The sequence below is a fragment of the Notechis scutatus genome, chromosome 2 (genome assembly GCF_049901735.1).
Source record: "Notechis scutatus isolate UNSWTSFEM ecotype Mainland chromosome 2, rNotScu1.2, whole genome shotgun sequence".
In the NCBI taxonomy this organism is placed as follows: Eukaryota; Metazoa; Chordata; class Lepidosauria; order Squamata; family Elapidae; genus Notechis; species Notechis scutatus.
The window spans coordinates 256020904-256039786 of NC_142010.1; the positions used below are offsets into that span (position 1 = coordinate 256020904).

At 41.4% G+C, this 18883-nt stretch overlaps 1 protein-coding gene across 4 annotated transcripts in view; it reads right to left on the minus strand.

Annotated features, from left to right (window-relative positions):
* Positions 1 to 1641: 1641 nt before the first annotated feature.
* Positions 1642 to 18883, minus strand: part of SMAD4 (SMAD family member 4) — a 31078-nt gene continuing 13836 nt past the window's right edge. For all 4 annotated transcript variants that reach the window (XM_026666342.2, XM_026666343.2, XM_026666344.2 and 1 more), the window contains 11 exons: positions 18522 to 18841; positions 18115 to 18289; positions 15795 to 15824; positions 13944 to 14159; positions 12506 to 12625; positions 12284 to 12397; positions 10284 to 10334; positions 9458 to 9641; positions 6574 to 6742; positions 5460 to 5598; positions 1642 to 4372 (listed from right to left, as the gene is read on the minus strand). In XM_026666342.2, the coding sequence (XP_026522127.1) occupies positions 4161 to 4372; positions 5460 to 5598; positions 6574 to 6742; positions 9458 to 9641; positions 10284 to 10334; positions 12284 to 12397; positions 12506 to 12625; positions 13944 to 14159; positions 15795 to 15824; positions 18115 to 18289; positions 18522 to 18770 (1659 nt within the window). In that variant the 5' untranslated portion in view covers positions 18771 to 18841 and the 3' untranslated portion in view covers positions 1642 to 4160. The remainder of the gene's footprint in view (positions 4373 to 5459; positions 5599 to 6573; positions 6743 to 9457; positions 9642 to 10283; positions 10335 to 12283; positions 12398 to 12505; positions 12626 to 13943; positions 14160 to 15794; positions 15825 to 18114; positions 18290 to 18521; positions 18842 to 18883) is intronic.

The following is an 18883-nucleotide window of genomic DNA, read 5'->3' on the forward strand; positions in this document are numbered from 1 at the left end:
TTTCTTAAAAACTAGGATGGAGGGGAAGGTCCCTCGTCTGAAAAAAATAAAATAAATCACTTCTCTGGTTCCTGAGGCAGTCCCAGACATCCAATGAGGGGACTTGATGAACAGAACTGATTTTGTTCTAGGACAAGGAGTGTCAAACTCGATTTCATTGAGGGCTGCATCAGCATTGTGTTTGACCTCGGGGGGGCCGGGGTGCGTGGCCGTGTGTGTGTGTGTGTGTGGCCAGCTCAACATCACTCATTTCAGGTGCACCTGTAGTGCCCAGGTGGGGCTGGAGGCATCTTCCTGCAGCCCTCTGCCAGCAAAAATGGAGCTCGGGAGAGCTAGCACCGTGGGCTGGTCCTTCGCTATTTCCAGGGCGGCCTCATGGACCAGATTTAAGCAACCCATGGGCTGGATCCGGCCTGCGAGACTTGAGTTTGACACCCCTGTTCTAGGAGAACAGAAGGGTACAGACTAGGCTCTGTTCAGAAACACTACAAGTTTGGCTCCTTGGGCACAAAAAGCTACAAGGATGCAGTGCATTTATCAAGATATAGAAGATATTATTTTAAAACAAGTTTCATCTTCAAACAGAGCCACCAACCCAAGAACACCCACCAAGCCAAGAAAACCCAACAGAGAGAGAGAGAGAGAGAGGTTTTCATCAAGATTCTCAAGATGGCTTGACCAAGTGCAATATGCCTTGAACACGTTATACAAAATAGGCCAAAAATGCAGTGTCATTTCCTTAATGTATAACCTAAGAATGGGTAATTGTTCGGCCTTAACCTATTTTGGGAAAGTTTAAGGCAAGGCAGTGATGCAAAAAAGGTTGAGCTGGTGTCTTCTGCATGTTCTCAGGACTGTACCACCATATTACATTACAAAATGAGAGATTTTTGCAATTGACCCATTTTCAGCAATGCGGATAGTCCTTGATTTATGACTGTAATGGAGCCAGCTGTAAGTCATGAGGCTTATGGGTCACTCATTTGACTGACCTTATTTTACAACCTTTTTTGCAGTGGTCGTTCTTGATTTATAAAGCCAACGCTTAGGCTGTTAAACAGACCAGTGGTTTGCTGCAGGCTACTTTTGCTGAAAACCAGAAACAAATGGCAGGCTTTGGGGGAAACCGTCATAAAACACAGCATGTGACTGCAGGACACTGTGAACTCTGTAAATGTGGGCTGGCTGTTAAAGTGTCTGACACGCAGTCATGTGACTATGGGAGAGAGCAGCCATCGGAACCGAGTCGTAAATACCTCGGGGAGATCTGACACAACTTCAACCAGTCGCTAAGTGACTCATCGTAACTCAAGGACTACCCGTAATTGTCAAAGGAGCTCCCAAAACTCCGAAGACTCGGCTCCAGGAGCTCTACTCTTTTTGTAGAGGATACACCAGGAGTGTCCAGCCTTGGCAATTTTTAGACTCGGATGGCTGGGGAATTCTGGGAGTTAAAAGTCCACAGATCTTACAGTTGCCAAGTTGGGCTCCCCTGGCATACACTATTTTCCAAAGCAATTAATCCTGCGTCCTTCTTAAGCAGGGAATTTTGAATAAAAGAAGAAATTGTTTAAAATACAAACGCTCAAAGTTGCAAACCCAAAATACACCCCCGTAATGCTAAGTAACTGAAAACACTACTAGCAAGAAAGAATTTAATATCAAACGTTGTACCCTCTGCCCATACAACCAAGTTTTGCAATGGAGGAGGGGGAAAAAAGACTATTCACACGTTGCAACCTCTATAAACTCTGATGCCGACGCTCCTGTTCCACCATCAGGAAAAACCACAGCTAAGGTCCAAGTAGGGCTTGGAACTTGGAATTATGTGAGTTCTGGAAAGGCTGCAGAGCAGATCAAGCACCATATTCAGTGGGGTGATTCATATCTCGTGTGAATTCTGAAGGTTTATCTGGGATTGTCTAATCATTTTGCACTCTCTCCTTGAAAAAAGCACTGATATGTTAAGACAAAAGGCTAAGCAAAGCCATACTTCATGCTCTGTGCAGTCGGGGCTGGGGGACTATAGCACTTTAGACATTATGAATGCAAGGTATGCTGCATTAATTAACTTCCATTAGGGCTGCCTCCTAATTAAACACACCTTTTATTGATTAATTGTATGAGTTTTAATTGACTGTTCAATCACAACTGCATACATTTGCATATGAATGACAGTTCTGAAGAAAACTACTCTCTGGTTCTTGAATAACAAACGTCTTTTATGCCACAGCTGGGGCTCTTTCAATATGGAAGCTGTCAAAATTTCCCATTTCTTTTTTTACATGAAAAAGAATTGGCCCTCTTTTGGTTCCTTACCTGATTAAATGTTGCAATTTACAACAAGGTTCTGAATTGTTCCAAGTTTCTCAAAAAGGTAACGCAAGACAGAGCCAGGTGAGTGAAGGAGAGCCATACAGCAGGTAGGAGAGTCCAAGATCAATAATCAGGTAAGGCAGGTGATTATGACTCTTCTTTCGGATCATATCTAATATCCTGCCCCCCGCCCCTTTCTACCTGTTGGCTGGGAGGCTGGGAGAAAGCCACACTACATGGTGTTCTCTTGCGGCTACTGATAAGTCCTCGATTTACGACCAATTTGGGATCAGAATAATCAACGTGGTGACTGAGTCACACCTAATTTTACAAACTTTTTGCCATGGTTGTTAGAGAAAATACCGCGGTCGATATGTGAATCGTGTGTGGGCGTGAAGTGAATCTTGCTTTCCCCGCTGGCTTTGCCTGAAGCCGACTGAGAAAGCCTCAAATGTCAATCACAGGACTCCTGGACATTGCAATTGTCATAAATATAAGCCAGTGGCCAAGTGCCCAAATATTGACCTTAGGGATGCTGCAAAATCTGAGGGCTCAGTCGTTTATTCCAGTGCTGTTGTAACTTCAAATGGTCGCTAAACGGAAGGCTGTACGTCGAGGGCTACTTAAGAGAAGATGATATGGCAGAAATGGGCAGCATCCGTAAATCCAACATCCAAAAACAGATGCTGCAAGAAACACTCACTATGGTTTGTTTCAATTCCCAAAGGCAAACCGATTCCGAGCTCTGGATTCAAAAGGTGGCACACAGCTGAAATACATCACTTTTTTATCAGTGCGGAGAGTTTTCTAACAGTTTTATTAACTAGAGAAGCATAATGCATCTGTCATACAGCCATTACATTTGCAACTTCTACTTGAAATTCTCTATACAAAGTCAATGCAAATAGATAAGATCGTTGATGAGATAAACAGCTTAAAATAACCGAGAAGTATAAAAACAAGTTTGCCAGCTTGCCCTGAGTAGAAATTTTGAAAAATATAAAATCTGGATTTTCAGCGGTTACAACCATAAACATGATTTTAAGAAGTCTGAGATGGCATGCCAAGTTCAGTAAGCAGATTCACGCTATCCCAATTAATTGCTCAAGTGTATTTAAGAAGTTCTGTGCTGGTAAAAGTTAAAATCAGTTGGGAATGTAGAATAAATGCAGATGTTTCGCTACTGAATTTAGCAGAAATTTTATTGGTTTGCTTCACGTTGCATTTAAAATGGATACCAGCTCTGAAGCCCATCCCAGTTTTAGTGCATTTTTAAAATAATAGGCAATACATAAAAATTTTACATAAAAAACTCCTGATGAGACATGCCCCAGTGCCCCAGGACAGCAGAGCATCTGAATCCTCCCTTTAGAATAATCAACATGATTTTGCTCATTTGGGCTGGACTCATGCAAGGACAAGTTGGGTGACTGCATAAGTGAGGGACACCGACCCCCCTCCCCCCACCTCCAGGCTCCCTGAAATGCATAGGATCGTTCGGCGTGAGCTCCCTGCTAATTCTGAGAAGAAGCTCGCGCGAAATCAATGAGATGTCCAAGAAACAGACGCAGCAGTGACGCCCGCCCGATCGCCATTTACAAAATTTCTGGCTGGTGACAGCTTTCCACAAGTAGCCCACTGAAGGTCTGAAGGTGTGAACTATCTGGAGTTACAAGTTCAGCTTCTTTCTGCTGAGAGCAAGGTGGCAAAGACATTTTCTCTTTAAAACCTGGTTAAGAGGATTAAGCAGAATGGAAGTAAAATATATCTTCCCCGTAATAAACAAAATGGTATTTTTTACAATCCACCCTCCTCGCTCCGTCGTGGCTCACAGCTGTGCGGTATCAGTCTAAGGGCTGGGGATCTGCGATCGGCATGGTGTGGAGAACTTCATCGAGAAGCTGGAGGGCGCGATGTAGATGGATTTCGATCCAGCATGGAGTCTCTTTGATGCTCTGGCGTGGGTAGTCGGGTCCCCATCCTTTCACAAAGCTCATCCTCAGGATGCACAAACGCCGAAGGTCGTCCACACCGATCCCAGCAGCTGCCGACAAACCTAAGGCAGGGACAGGGAGGTTAAAACATTCCTCCTAGCAACATCTTTTGTCAAAGTCAGGTGCTGGTATCAACCCAATTTTAGAAGGCGGCCTTTCTCCCCTCCACCCACTTTGGGTTTGCTCAGGTTGTCACTTAGAAACAGGAAGAAAACAGAGCTGATTGGCGTTTGGCAACTAATGAATTCAAATAAAGAAACAAGACCATGACATTTTCAAGCATTTCGTTTAAAAATTATGTGTGCACACACGTACGTGTGTGTGTGTGCGTGCTATATATCCCAGCATTCGAAAGAAAATGAAAGCCATTAGAATTGGGCTAGCGATACATTTAAATAAATGAAATCTTGAAATGTTCAAGCATCTTGTTAGAAAAAAAAAAAGTGAGCTACGTATCCCAGCAAAAGGTGGGCTGATTAAGTATTAGCACGGGGTCTGACTTGACAAAAGAAGTTTATGATTGGAGGTCTGAGGCTGCTTTGCAAATCATGGTTTGGCTAATCGTAATTATAATTGAGTGAAGTTATACAGTAATCCTACAGTTAGGACTGTAATGGAGCCTGCCCGTTACAACCGTTAAGTTGTGACAGTTGTAAAGCGGTGCCAGCCCATTTTACAACCATTTTTGTTGTGGTGAAATAAACCACTTTTACAAAAAATGGTTATGTGACCACAGGATACTGGAAATAGCCCTGAATGGGGTGCAGTTTGTGCAGTCTTGGGACCGTGCACAAGGTGGTAGATGTGGGGGGGCACAACTGTTAGAACTCTGGGTCGTAAGTAGCCCCCAAGTAAACTCCAAACAGTCACTAAGCAACTGGTTCTAAGTCCAGAACTATCTGCACCTAGTTTGTTACACCTAAAGATAAGTGTGTGCTGAGCAAACAAGAGAAAAAAACACAGATGAGCAGTTTTAAATCCTAACTTACACATATACTTGGAAACTAAAATGTGGTTTGTATTCTAAGCTACCAGAAATGCATCACTCTTGACTTTGGGAATGCATGATGCACTTCTCTCAATTTTCCTTTTTCCACTGAAAGCAGTTCCAAATATATGGAGGGATGAAAGATTTCACCAAGCACTTACTGATCGCTGGAGCAATTCCTCCGACAGATCCTGGCCCAGGGATGTTTCCTGCCACGGCGGCAGCTTGAGCAGCAGCTGCGGCTTGCGCTGTGGCAGCCTGCTGTTGCATTTGGCGGTGACACTGGCGTAAATCGAATACCTTAAAAAGAAGCAGCGTTATGGTAGAGAGGAAGCCATCTCGAAGAGCCCAACCAAACTGGGGGGAAAAGCAGCCCCAATCCCTTAAAGGGTTTATCATGGGGCAACCGCAGAACCCAGTACATGGGCTGCTGATCTCAGAGCTTAAATTAAAAAATACTGATAAGTATCTTTTGCTTTCATGCTTTCTAGTCCCTTTTTAAGATTGAAGTGTCTTTTTAACTTCATGAATTCTGGATATTCTGAGAAGGAACACAATGATTATGAATCAATCAGGAGCCATTCCAAAACCAACAGGGTGGGGGCATCTGTTTGGAGTGGCAGCTATTTCTATGCTTCTGCTACCTGTCAAGCCAAGACTTGCAGCCGATGGATGAACAGCTGTGAACATGTCCACCTGTTTATGCTGCTGAGAGTGAGATGCAAACCTGAGTGAATTGACCCAGAGCAAATGGAAGTAAAGGTAGTCCTCGGCTTACGACCAAAATTGAGCCCAAAATGTCTGTTGCTAAGTGAAACATTTGTTATGTGAATTTTGAGCCATTTTATGACCTTTCTTGCGAGGGTTGTTAAGCGGATCGCTGCAGTTGTTACATTAGTAACATGGTTGTAAAGTGAATCTAGCTCCCCCATGGACTTTGCTTGCCAGAAGGGTCCTTGGGCTATTTAAGCTGAAGAATGGGTTCAAGGTCACCTTCCATTCCCTGCATCCACTCTTCTACCCCACTTGCAAGCTGCAATATTTGGCACCTGAAGAATCCAGATTTATGCGATTATGAAGAACGTTTAACCCAACTACAACTACATAGCGTGGGACCATAAGCTGCAGACTTGTAACTTCAGGTTAAAAAAGCAACATGGAGAACAAAAAAACTTTGTGAAGAATTAGGGATTAGCACTGCCAGTCCAGAACTAGACGAGTAAAATTATTCCTGTTATTACAACTTCAAAATGCAGTATTGTTTTGTTAACAAACCTTGATATAGGCACTAGGATAAATTTTGTGAACCGCATCGCCCGGGGCCCGTCCTGCTTCTCGGTCTAAGTAGTAACTCTGAACGAACACCGCGTGATCACTGAGGCACCGAACCCAGACATCGCCTTCCCCTTTACACTCTAATTGTACACCTTTACCTATGTGCAACCTGATAGGAGGGGAAAAAAACACAACACAAAAGACGCCAAGATTCAATAAAATGGGAAAAACCGAATCATCGACAAATCAGCTTTATTTGGTTTCAACTTCATTTGCTCTTAAACATTTGTGCAAACACTCTGAAGACTGAGTCTTAAGAAGCAAGGCCTGCCTTTCTCCTAAATACAACAAGATGGCATATATATCTAGTGATACCCCACTAAAATCAAGGCTTGAGTTTATGCAATGAGTTCAAAATCTGAGTGCCTGTTATAGCTACCCCTTGGTTGAGAATATTGACAGTTGCGGTGCAATGCAGGGGTGTCAAACTTGATTTCATTGAGGGCTGCATCAGGGTTGTGCTTGACCTTGGGGGGGCTGGGAGGGGCATGGCCAGCTCGATGTCACTCCTGTCGGGGGCACCTTTGGCAGCCCTAGCCCTCTGCCTGCGAAAATGGGCTCCCGAGCTCAGTTTTCAGCTGCAATGGCCTTCTGAAACCCTCTGCCTAGCGGAAACGGAGCTAGGGAGGGCTGCACACAGCCACCCCAAGCTCCGTTTTTTCTGGCAGAGGCACTGTGGACTGGTCCTTCACTGTTTCCAGGGTGGCCCCGCAGGCCAGATCTAAGCACCCCATGGGCTGGATCCCCATGGGCTGGAATTTGACACCCCTGGTCCAATGGATCTGCCACAAGTCAATTTGGTCAGTTTGGATCTGCCACAAGTCAGTTTAGAAAAACAGATTAACATTTAAAACAAAAACAAAAAACGCATATTTGCACTTCCAAGGAGTTGTGACCCAGTCCTGCTGGCAAGGCAGCTCAACTCTATGACATTCTAACCAAGGAGTAAGCAAATACTCAAGAGACCTTGAACAGCCTCACCTCTCAAGTGATTTCTTAAGAGCACCCAGAGACTGAAGATAAGAGTGAGGCCACTTCAGCAGCGAGAGAAGTGGTGGAAGTGTGTTTTGAGTCGTATTTTTTTTTAAGGAATGACTTTCGAGACTGAGTGAACTCAAAACACATTCAACTACAGGAAGCCAATTGCTAGTTTATGTTCAGGGCAAGAGGCCAGGATCAAATAAAGATGAATCAGAAACTTATTACCAAGTGTATCTTTACTGATGGACTATCCATAGGCATAGGCCTGGCCTCTCTGTTCTGCATTTCAAGATTGACTGCTACGTACAGGCACCAATTCCTTTGAAAGGACCTACAGGTAGTCCTCGACTTACAACAGTTCTCTTAAGTGACTGTTTGAAGTTACAACAGCACGGGAAAAAGTGACTTATGACCATTTTTCACCACTGTAGCACCCCCACGGTCACGTGATTAAAATTTAGATACTTGGCAATTGACTCATATTTATGACGGTGACAGTGTCCCGGGATGACGTGATCGATCCCCTTTTGTGACCTTCTGGCAAGCAAAGTCAATGGGGAAGCCAGATTCACTTAACAACCAGGTTACTAACTTATCAGCTGCAATGACTCACTTAGGGTGGCAAAACAGACTTGCACTGGGGCAAAACTTACTTAACAACTATCTTGCTTAGTAATGGAAATTTTGGGGTCAATTGTGGCTGTAAGTCAAGGACTATCTGTGTGTCTGATTTACTTCTAGCAATGTATCACACTTGCAACAGACATACATGCAAGCGATCAGCTGGATGGTGAAGAGACCAAGGCTAACCATGCCTGTATCAGGCAAGTCTCAGTAGAAAAACAGGACAATAATTATTTTATAACAAGATTATATAATGAAAGCCTTTCCACTTATTGTGATTTTCATAAACCTCTTTGAGGTCACAGCTGAACATCATAAGGACTCACTTAACAGAGTCAAGATATATCAAATGCATCCAACAGGATTTTAAATAAACAGCGAAATCAAGTTCTGTGGAATTATTAAATTATTGCAGAGAAAGGAGCACAATGGAAAGAATGCTGATTAAAGATAAAAACAAATCCATTTCCTCCATCGCTGTTCTGGCATGTCACCAGAATTCAACATTTGTGCAATTCGTTAATTAAAAGCACCACTTCAGGCTCTCTAACCGCTGGAAATTTTAATTACACAAAAAGGGATCTCTCCGAATAGATATAACTCAACATGTAACATACGATACCCAGGCACAGATTGATATCCCTATAACTTATGATAGAAATGTCTCTGTGAATCTTACTCCATTTCTTAATCTAATTACTTCCTTGGCATGTTTCCTAGCACTTGGATCTGTGATTTTGAAGCACCAGATATCAATCTCTCTATTCTTTAAGAAGTAGGGGAGAGGTTTTGCTGGGAGGTTCCCTTAGTCCATGAGACACAGTACACAAGTGTCTTAAGCAGACCTTGCCCTACTGGCCAGCCTGCACCACCGCTGACCTTTGCCATCTTCTTCCTCCCCCCACTGTGGGCAAGGCATTGTGAAGGACCAGGCTGGGCACAGCTCAACAGGAGGAGGAAAATGCCAATGGAAAAGAGGGAGTGGCAGAATGATAGGGCAGCAGCGTGGAGTGGGGCACTATAATGGCAGTAACTTCCTGGCCTGGTTGTAAATATCATTCATTTGGCACTGTCGTAACTTTTAATCACTTAACTAGTTGTCATTAAGCAAGGACTATCTGTACACCTAAACAGGACACACTTTCAAAGCTTAACCCACAAGCACCCCCAAAACAAAGGACAAATCAGTTGCTTCCTTTTCCAGACCCACAAAACCTACCTGGCTCTCTCAATGGCTTCTGTTCTATGTACGTTGGAAAGCTGACCGAGGCAAAAGCGATCCCCACCAGAAGGGTCCACATATCCATCCACAGTAACAACTGGACAGCTTGAAGGGACTTTGAATGTCTCCCCCACTTGAACATCCATCTCAAAATAGGCAATTGAACACCAGTATTCTGGAGCTGAAGGGGGAGGAAAGGCGGGGGGTGGAGAAGAGAGGCTTCATTGAAAAGATCAGCACTTACAAGAACTAGAAGCGTTAATGAGCGCAGAAAAATGCTTTCTAGACCAGATTTGTGTCACAGGTTTGAAGAGTCTCCCGATTGCTTTTTAAAAAATATCTCCATAAATCACAATGGTTTTTAAAAAGCCATGCTGCTGAACACGGATGGAAGGCCCTGGATGGGGGTGGATTTGGGGTGGTGATGCAGGAGCGTGCAAGTGAAGGAGCATGCAAGGGTGGAGGAGTGCAAAATGTAGGAAATGGCCTGTTTGCCCTTTTCTCCTAAAGTGCATGCCCTTGAACACCTCTCCCACAACAGTTTGGCTTTTTTTTAGCACTCCATTGGAACTTTTTTTTTTAAAGGCCCTTGTGCTGCACCCATGGGGGAAGGGGTGCAACCGAGACAAGAAACACGTCAGGAAACCACAGATCATGATTGGCTAGCAGACCAGAGGATCCCCACTCCTTAATATGTGAGTATTATACAGGTGGGTTGATAAAATGGGCGCAATGGGTTTTAAAGAGGGCACAAGGTACCCGTTTAATTCTGGAATATGGAGTAAGCATTTAACTGAATGTCCATTAAATGAAATGCACCTACCAGGATGATTTGATATCGGAGGCTGGAATGCAAGTTCATTATGAACCGGCCCTTTAAAAAAAAAACAATTAAAAAGTCATACTTTTTAAACCACACTGTCCCTTGCAGGTTTTCCCATCTCTAAAAGACTATTTCCTTTCCAAATCTAATAAATGTAAATAACAGAACTGGATATAAAACAGAGAATATGTTTTGTTTTAAAAGCCAAACTTACACACAATTTTTCATGAGTTGCACCCAAAAATAGACTGGGGCTCTCTACAACCAAAACCTGAAACCCTTTGGTTGTCCTGACTTGACATTAAACAAATCTAGAACAAGGGTGTCTTTCTGGACTTCAAGCAAGGCTGGCTCGGGAATTCTGGGAGTTGAAGTCCACGGGTCTTAAAGTTGCCATGGTTGAACAGCCCTGATCTAGAGGGTCTCTTGGAGCAAGCAGGGAACCGCTGGGGAACCCTTCCCACTCTTCTCCATGACTGGTGTGCTGGTTTATCTACATTCTCACCACCTTTCTTTGGTGACTTCCAGGTGCTATTTAGCTCCTGCCCAATTCCCTGGCTTCAAGTGGCTGCCTGACCCCCATCCTAACCTTCTCGGGATTCCTTTACCTACCACTTGTTAGTCACTGATATCCATTATCTCAACCCCATCATCTTCCCTGTAGCTTTCTTTTCCTATTTTCGCCTAGTTATTTTCAAGATCTTTTTAAGCTCCACACACCTAATGTGTCCATCACCCCACTTTTATACCACCTTTTTTTCCTCTTTAGTAACTGATAGTGTCTTTGGATTTTTCCAGCTGTCTGCCCAAAAACATTTCATCCAAAATGTTCTGGTATACATTTGGACCAAACTTCCCTGATTTCTGGCCTGGATTGAGAAAGGAAACTAACTCCTTTGGGCATAGAACATTTTCAGATTCATAGCAAACCAGCAACATAGGAGAAACTAGGATGAGGTCTGTTTGTTTATATCTATAGTACGTATTTTAGAAATAAGCTCAAATTTGATGTGAAGGTTTCTCAACTATTTAAAGGAGAAAAAAATATTTACAGACCGGTACGGTTCAACTTTTACAACAGTTCATTTAGTGACCGTTTGAAGTTATAATGGCACTGAAAAAAGTGACATGATCATTTTTCACACTAGTTACTGTTGTAGCATCCCCATGGGCACATGGTTTACATTCAGATGCTTGGCAACTAACTCACATTTATGACGGTTGTAGTGTCCCAGGGTCCCTTTTGCGAACTTCTGACAAGCAAAGTCAATGGGGAAATCAGATTCACTTAACAACCATGTTACTAACATAACTGCAGATTGATTCACTTAACAAACATGGCAAAAAAAGGTCGGCAAGTGGAACACAACTCACTTTACAAATGGCTCAACTTAGCAACATAAATTTGGGGCTCAATTGTGGTCGTAAGCTGAAGACTACCTGTATCCTAATCAAAACATTAGGCCATTTTATAAAAGTTCTGTTAAAAACTCTTTATATGGGTTCTACATATTCCCAAGCAGAAGAATATGGGATTGGAGGGATTGAATTGTGGGAGCTGAAGAATTCTACTTGAAGAGTTCTAGAATGATACAAAAGACAGAGGCATTTTCTTTTTTTTAAAAAAAAAATTCACATTTATATCCCAACTGACTTTGTCTAAAAAGTTCCAAGTGCCTTTTGCCAAGTGACTCTATTTGTACCCCGTGTATAAAAGGCAGTAGCTGAATTCATATGTCATGAATTAGCTATACTTTTTTTCTTTTCTGAGTAAGCCACAAATGGAGTAATTCACAGTTAAGTCCTAACCCAAACCACATTATGAACTCAGCATGATACAATACATTACCCAGCCACTAACTCGCCTGAGATAAGTTACAAAGCTTCGTTGATGACCAAATATTTCTTTTCAGTTCAGCGCTATGTCTTGCTGTCTCTCGGGAAATCATGATTTCATTACACCAATTAAGCCATGCATACAATAACACGTGCATGCTTACAGTAATGTCCAGGGTGAGGCATAGGTGGATGATGTTGAAGGTGTCCGTTTTGATGGTGGGGGATAGTAGGTGTGTAGGCTGCAGTACGGCTACCAGTCCAAGTTGTTGTACTATCTACAAAAGACACAGAAAATATGCCTTTATTTCCCATCTCTTTTCAAGGAAAAGAATGCAAACTAAACTAAACCCTGGAATGGAATGGAATGTAAACAGTTCACTTACTGTGGTGGTAAGTAGCTGGCTGAGCTGTAAAACCATTCTGCTGTGCCCCTGGCTGAGGCCCTGAAGGAATCTGTAAGAGTCCATCACTGTGGCTACCTGCCAACATACTGGTTGGTTGGCCTGGCAAAATGTAAAACAGTTCATGATTGCTTTAAAAAAATGAATGACTACTCTGTTAGAAGCCTGAGGTTTCTGCCGTTAATGTAATAAAACCACCAATAACGCACCTTTCAACATATTAATATAGCTGCTTAATTCTAAGTAATAAATGCAAATGAGATAATATGATGCAAGGACAAAGAATGATGCACTCTACCAAAAAGGTAGGACAGAAGCACAATCCTCCTGTATTACTCAAGAGTGCTTATCTGGCATCCAAAGTAAGACCTTGATGGCTCCCTTTTTGTTTGGTCTACTTGGGCCTGGGGCTAAAGGCATAAAAAGCAGTGCTTGGCACTGGGGTCCTTATTAAACTTGTAGAAGCATGCAGTTGTTTTCTTGATCTAAGGTGGGTGGGTGGGATCAAACTCATGTCGTCATGGCGGCATCACGTGACGTATCACAACTTTTTTCCTCTTCGCTAAACCGGGCATGGGCGTGGCCAGCACATGACGTACCTGGCCTGATCTAAGGAGTCTTTTAGAATTATGCAAAGTAGGAGACACTGTAAAAACTTTTTTAAAAGATGAAAAAATGCACTATTTATCTAACTACTATCCATCTCCCTAAACACTGGTCTATTTTCTAATTTTTCTTTCTTAACCTAATGTACAGATTTCCACAGTCCTCTTTCTGGCACTGAGAACTAAACATATTTTCTAATTTGCACCCAATGAGAGATACAGTATACATGTGTATGAATATCCATCCTCCTCTCTACCCCATGCTATGTTTTATATAATGAAGAACTATAAGCTGCCAAGACACAGCAGACAGAAACAGCACATAAATGAAATAAATAAGCAATAAATAAAAATAATGAATGAAGAAATAAATCAGGAATACAGTTGTAACTCTGTAAAAGGAATCCACTAACAATTATTACTTTTACCATTAAGTTAGCAGTAATTTATTTATTGATTTGTTAAATTTATTAGCTGCCAATCTCACTGTGGGTGCTACTCTAGGCGGCTTACAATAATAAAAAGGAAAATGGAGAGACGTGTAAAGTAAAATAGAAGAATAAACAATGACAAAGGAACACAACGAGAATCAGCACATCAATCTAACCAAATTATGATTATATTTAATTACATATAATTATAAATTTATATGATTGTAATTATTATATAAAATATAATTATCAAACAGGATTCCACAGTTTCTCTATTCATTTAGTAATCCATTTATATTAATGGCCTGATTAATCACGGCCAATTTCTAAAACGAAGTGGGATGGACAATATGCATTTTCAAATGCTGGTCATCATTATCTTACTTGTGGAAGGAACAGGAATGTTGGGAAAGTTGGTAGTGCTGGCAGAACTAGGCTCAGAAGGCGCTAACATAGCTGGAGTACTATAGGATTCAGTGGGTGCTCTGTTACTCGGGGGATGTTGAATCGTCTGAACTGAGTGGCCTTCAGCGGATGACAGTGACGGCTGCCCTTCAAATTCATGTACATACTCATCTTTTACTAACATGCTGGCAGGTGCTGTGATAAAAGACAAGTTTAAAAGATTAAGGAGAAAAATATACAAACAACTGCAGTAAACACATGGAAGGAAGAAAAGCCATTTTCACTTGAAGCCACAGATAGAGAAGGGTTACTGTAAATGACAAAAGAAGCAGAGATAGGAACAAATGAATTTGGGAAAACTTTCTAATAAAAAGAGCAGGCTGATCCTAAAAAGTGAGTGAAATAATCATACATCTGAGATATTCAGAATAAAATGAAGAATGCAGTCAGGATACACAATTAAACTTAAGAAGCTTAAAAGTTCCAAGTGATAATTATATCCTTTTTGAAAGAAAAAAAAGTCATTATTACTTTTTTATGAATATTAAAGTCCACTGTAATGAACCAAAACAATCCTTCTCTCATCCATGCTCTTGGGTTTATGTCAAGAATCTCTAGCATCTCCCTGGTATTCTTGGACGTTTAAATTATTCAGGACCCTACAGATTATATGTGACAACTATTTATTTACAACTAACTTTATCTTGCCCAATGTATAGAAAAACAATAATAATAATATGTAAATCGGAACAAGGTCAAAAAGATAATCACAAAAAAAACAAAGAATACTTATCCCCACCCAAGAGAGATGCCCATGATATCAAAATGATAGAAACAAGTCCCACGGTTTCTGTAAGAACTGCGGACAATTAGCCAATCATTGGCAAGACGACAAAAGCAACCTGTGAAGGGCACAGAACTGCTGCCCTATTGTTGCTACAGATACATGTTGAAATTCAACACTCGATGAGCAGGAATGGACTTCCTCCTCTTCCTCCCCCATTCCCCCAAGGAGATTTTGAGGGTGCATGGGAGAAACTGAAAGCTCTTATACATCAGCAGAAATTGATTCCATTAGCAGTCATAGCCAACTGACTCTTATGCATATAAACCTAGAGCCAGCATCCTTCCCACACAAACCTATTATGAAAAAAAGAAAGTCATTTAGCACAGAGGGGACTTTTTTCAATGTAATCAATGGGAATGGATTTAATTCTGGTCTGAGGACAAAATAAAACCCAGTTGGGATTTTATCCCAGTTTGGAAATATAATAAAACCAAAATCAATGTCTGTATGTACAAGAAACTGCACGTAGAAAGTAGCTAAGATCAATTAACTAGTCAAGTAAATCACAGTAGGATGGATCAGACTTATTCAATGGATTTATTCCAGGTTTAAGTGTATCTAACCCAATGCATTAGTGGACACCCAGAAATTAGAAATTTATGAGTTCAGATACATGCAATATCTCATTTACATTGCTAAACTACTTCTTTTAGTTCTTGAAAGGAGTCTTTTTATTGACTAAGTCCATCAGGTGGCAATGTTTTTCACATAAAATGAGTAACCATTTAAAGGTCTCCCACAATAATTGGCATTTTTCTTTATTCCTTTAAGAACACAAACAAGAATAACAATAGTAACACCACATTTTCTCTTTCTCTGCATTCATATAATGACAGAACATTTCCTTGTGACTCATGTAATTGCATAATACAGAATTCACTATTCTTTCTAATGCAGAAAAATAGTTTTCCCAATGTTTATGTAGGTTTTAAATTTAAGATTCCATGTTGTTTATAATACATAAAAGTTTATGTATAGCTTACCAGAACTTTGCAGAGTCAATCCTGAAAGATCTTTAAAGAGGAGAATATAAACAATAATTAGATCAGTTTTAAATACCAGTGAATAAACATTTTTATCATGCAAACAATAAATGAACAGAAATATATAGATGTGTGTGAAAGGACAGGCTGCCTGCAAAATGACCAGCACCTGGGCTCTTGGTACCCTGTCTCTTTAAGACCTCTCCCTAGCCAATGAGCTACTGCAAAAGTTGAGTTGAGAGGCAGCTGGGTATGTTGGAGTTGTGGTATTGGAGTGAGAGTGAAGGTGGTTTGTGTTTATTTGTGAAACTAAAACAGCCTGAAGCAGCTTAAGGCAGTAGAAGGGTTACTGTTCTCCAAAAATAGGGCTTGCAAAGGAAAGTCGTAGAAGAACAGGAGTTGCAGTAGAATCTGGGAAAAGAGGTATAGTAAATAGTGAGTCCTTTGGGTGTGCTAAGCTTCCTATAGGCCAGGTTTGGGAGGGGGCGGTTCTATTCGCTTTCTAGGGTTCTGGAGCACACTAACCTGTATTTATGTAAAAGAATCTGAGACAATACAATTTTTGTAAAGCCCTGAAGTCCTGGTTGTTTCGTGGAGTGTTTCAGTCAGGAGATTAGGTGATCTCTGTTGCTACTGATTGTGTGTTTTTTTGTGACTGAGGTTACTGCATTATCTGTGTGGGTGTTCTATGCTTTACTTCTTGTTTTGATCCCTATATGCCACCTAGTCACTATTTTGAGACAGGTGGCCATTTAAATAAATATGCCTATAAAGTACTATTAAATTATGTTCTTAAATTCTCTACTTGACAAATGTTTATATCAAACTGGAAGCTTTCTATCCTATCATTTCTGGAATATAATTCCATGATAATATTTCAGAAATGCAATATTTCTTTCTTGTTCAATCACAATACCTTTTTTAAAACAACAAGCTTTCAGAGATGGACCAATTAATTCTTCCTTTCCATAAAGGCAAACATTTATTGATAGACTTTTTTCTAATCCATCTTTAAAGAATGATTAAAGATCCATCCACCACATTCAAAATAATGTCCATGAGACAAAACAGTTTTCAAGAGTCTTCCACAAAGTACCATGAAATCTGTGAGCAAAATCTGAGTTAATTGTAATTCTACCTTGAACTGAGCTCACTCCTGAAACTATATGGGCCAGTATGTGGCTTTCTTAGTATTAAGTATGAACTATTTTGCCACTGTTTTTTTTCCAGAATGTGTTTTGATTTCTCAAATCAAGGGTTTCTTCAATCTAAGTATTCTTCAGGTCCAACCATGTTTCTAGTTTTTCCAATATCAACAAGGCTATTTAGCCTAAAGCAGGGATCCCTAACCTTTTCGACTTTCCATGCCCGGTTCCACATCAGTTGGCGGCCGCGCTCCGCGGTGGTCAAGAGCGAAGGGCGCCGCCCATCTTTTATGACGAAAAGGCGCCCGGTGATCGTCCCGGGAGTGCTGGCCTTGGTTACATAAAAGATGAGCGGCGCCGCTTTTCGGTGAAGCTTTTCGGCAGAAATGGCTTTCACCCGAGGCTCACCGGCGCTGCGCCCGCCATCTTTTGATGATTTAAACGCTCCGGTGAGCTTTCTACCCGTGAAAGCTCACCAGAAGCGCTTTTACCAAAAGATGGCGGCGCCCAGCAACCAGCGCTGCCCGGGTAAGCGCTTGTTCCGCTGTTCGGTACCGTCCGCATGGGACCGGGCGGTTGGGGACCCCTGGCCTAAAGGCTGCAAAACACGGCTCAATTGTCACAAAACCTGCCTTGACCACTAACACAGTAGGATGCAACATTAAAACCCACAACTATGAAACAAAAAGTCTCTTGAATGCTGCAAGGCAAAGATAAGGAAGGGTAAGCAAGAATTCAAGATCACTGGAGGATCCAAGGCCAGAAGGAAATCAAGTGTCCCTGTCTATATGGAGCTTTGGGAAAATATTTATTCCAGAAGAAATAGAGATATTTGCCTAATTCTTCCTAATTTCCTGGCAGGAAAGAATCTGGAATATTTTACTGACAGAGATGCTTGTTCTCTCCCTCATATCTCCAAAGAGTTTTAAGTTGAAAGGAAAACAAATAAACAAAAGCTGCTGGAATGACTAACATTGCACTTAAACATTGCAACCTTGTTTCCCGTTGTCAGTGTTCCTGGTACATCTTCCCTACAACCAAAGAGAATAGGGGGAAAAAATACAATGATGAAAAGTCCTTTGGCCAACTTCGGGAATCTTTTCTAGCAGTCTGAAAATCTATTGCCTTCTTAAATTTAAATTCAACAATTCATGTGGATTTATGAACAAACTTACCAATGCCAGGTGACACAACACGCTCATAATGATATGGATTCACGCAGACACTGTCACATTTCAAGTCAAATGCATACTGGCAATATTTGACATGTTTGAGTTCATTTTTGTGAAGATCAGGCCACCTCCACAACCGTGCATAAATTACATGCGGAAAGCCCTTTCGACCAGCCACCTAAAAAGATTGAAAATCATGAAAAAATTTCACTGGAAAATCAAACCAAAATCACCTAATAAATGAAGGAAATATTTTATACTCTACTGAACGCTACAGGAAAAAAAAGAAACATCTGTAAGCACCATTTCCACAGGGTTATAGGCATGCATGACGATTTCCCATTCCTCTACATCTCTTTGCCACTATGTAAAATAAAGAACATAATGGCACCAGATATGCTTCTACTAACCTGAAGCCTTCCATCCAGTGTTCTCTGAATTGTAACACATTTGCTAGGATGAGCTCCATTTGTGGTTATGGCTGTAATCAAGGAATCCAGTTCATCTTTTTTCTCCTTGAGTTTTTTAACTAAGCTTTCAATAGCCCTCTTTGCAAATGTTTCACTCTCCCCTCCTTGTCGATGGCACATCAAACTGTGAACAATGCTCAGGCAAGCATCATTACTGGTTGGCGTGTTGGTAATAGACATACTGTCCATTGGTACAGTTCTCCCGTCAAGACCAAAGCTCTCTGCCAACCAGTGGGCCAGAGACTACGTCTAGGGGAAGCCTAAAAGAAAAGAAATGACCAAATATTACAAGAGCAGCCACT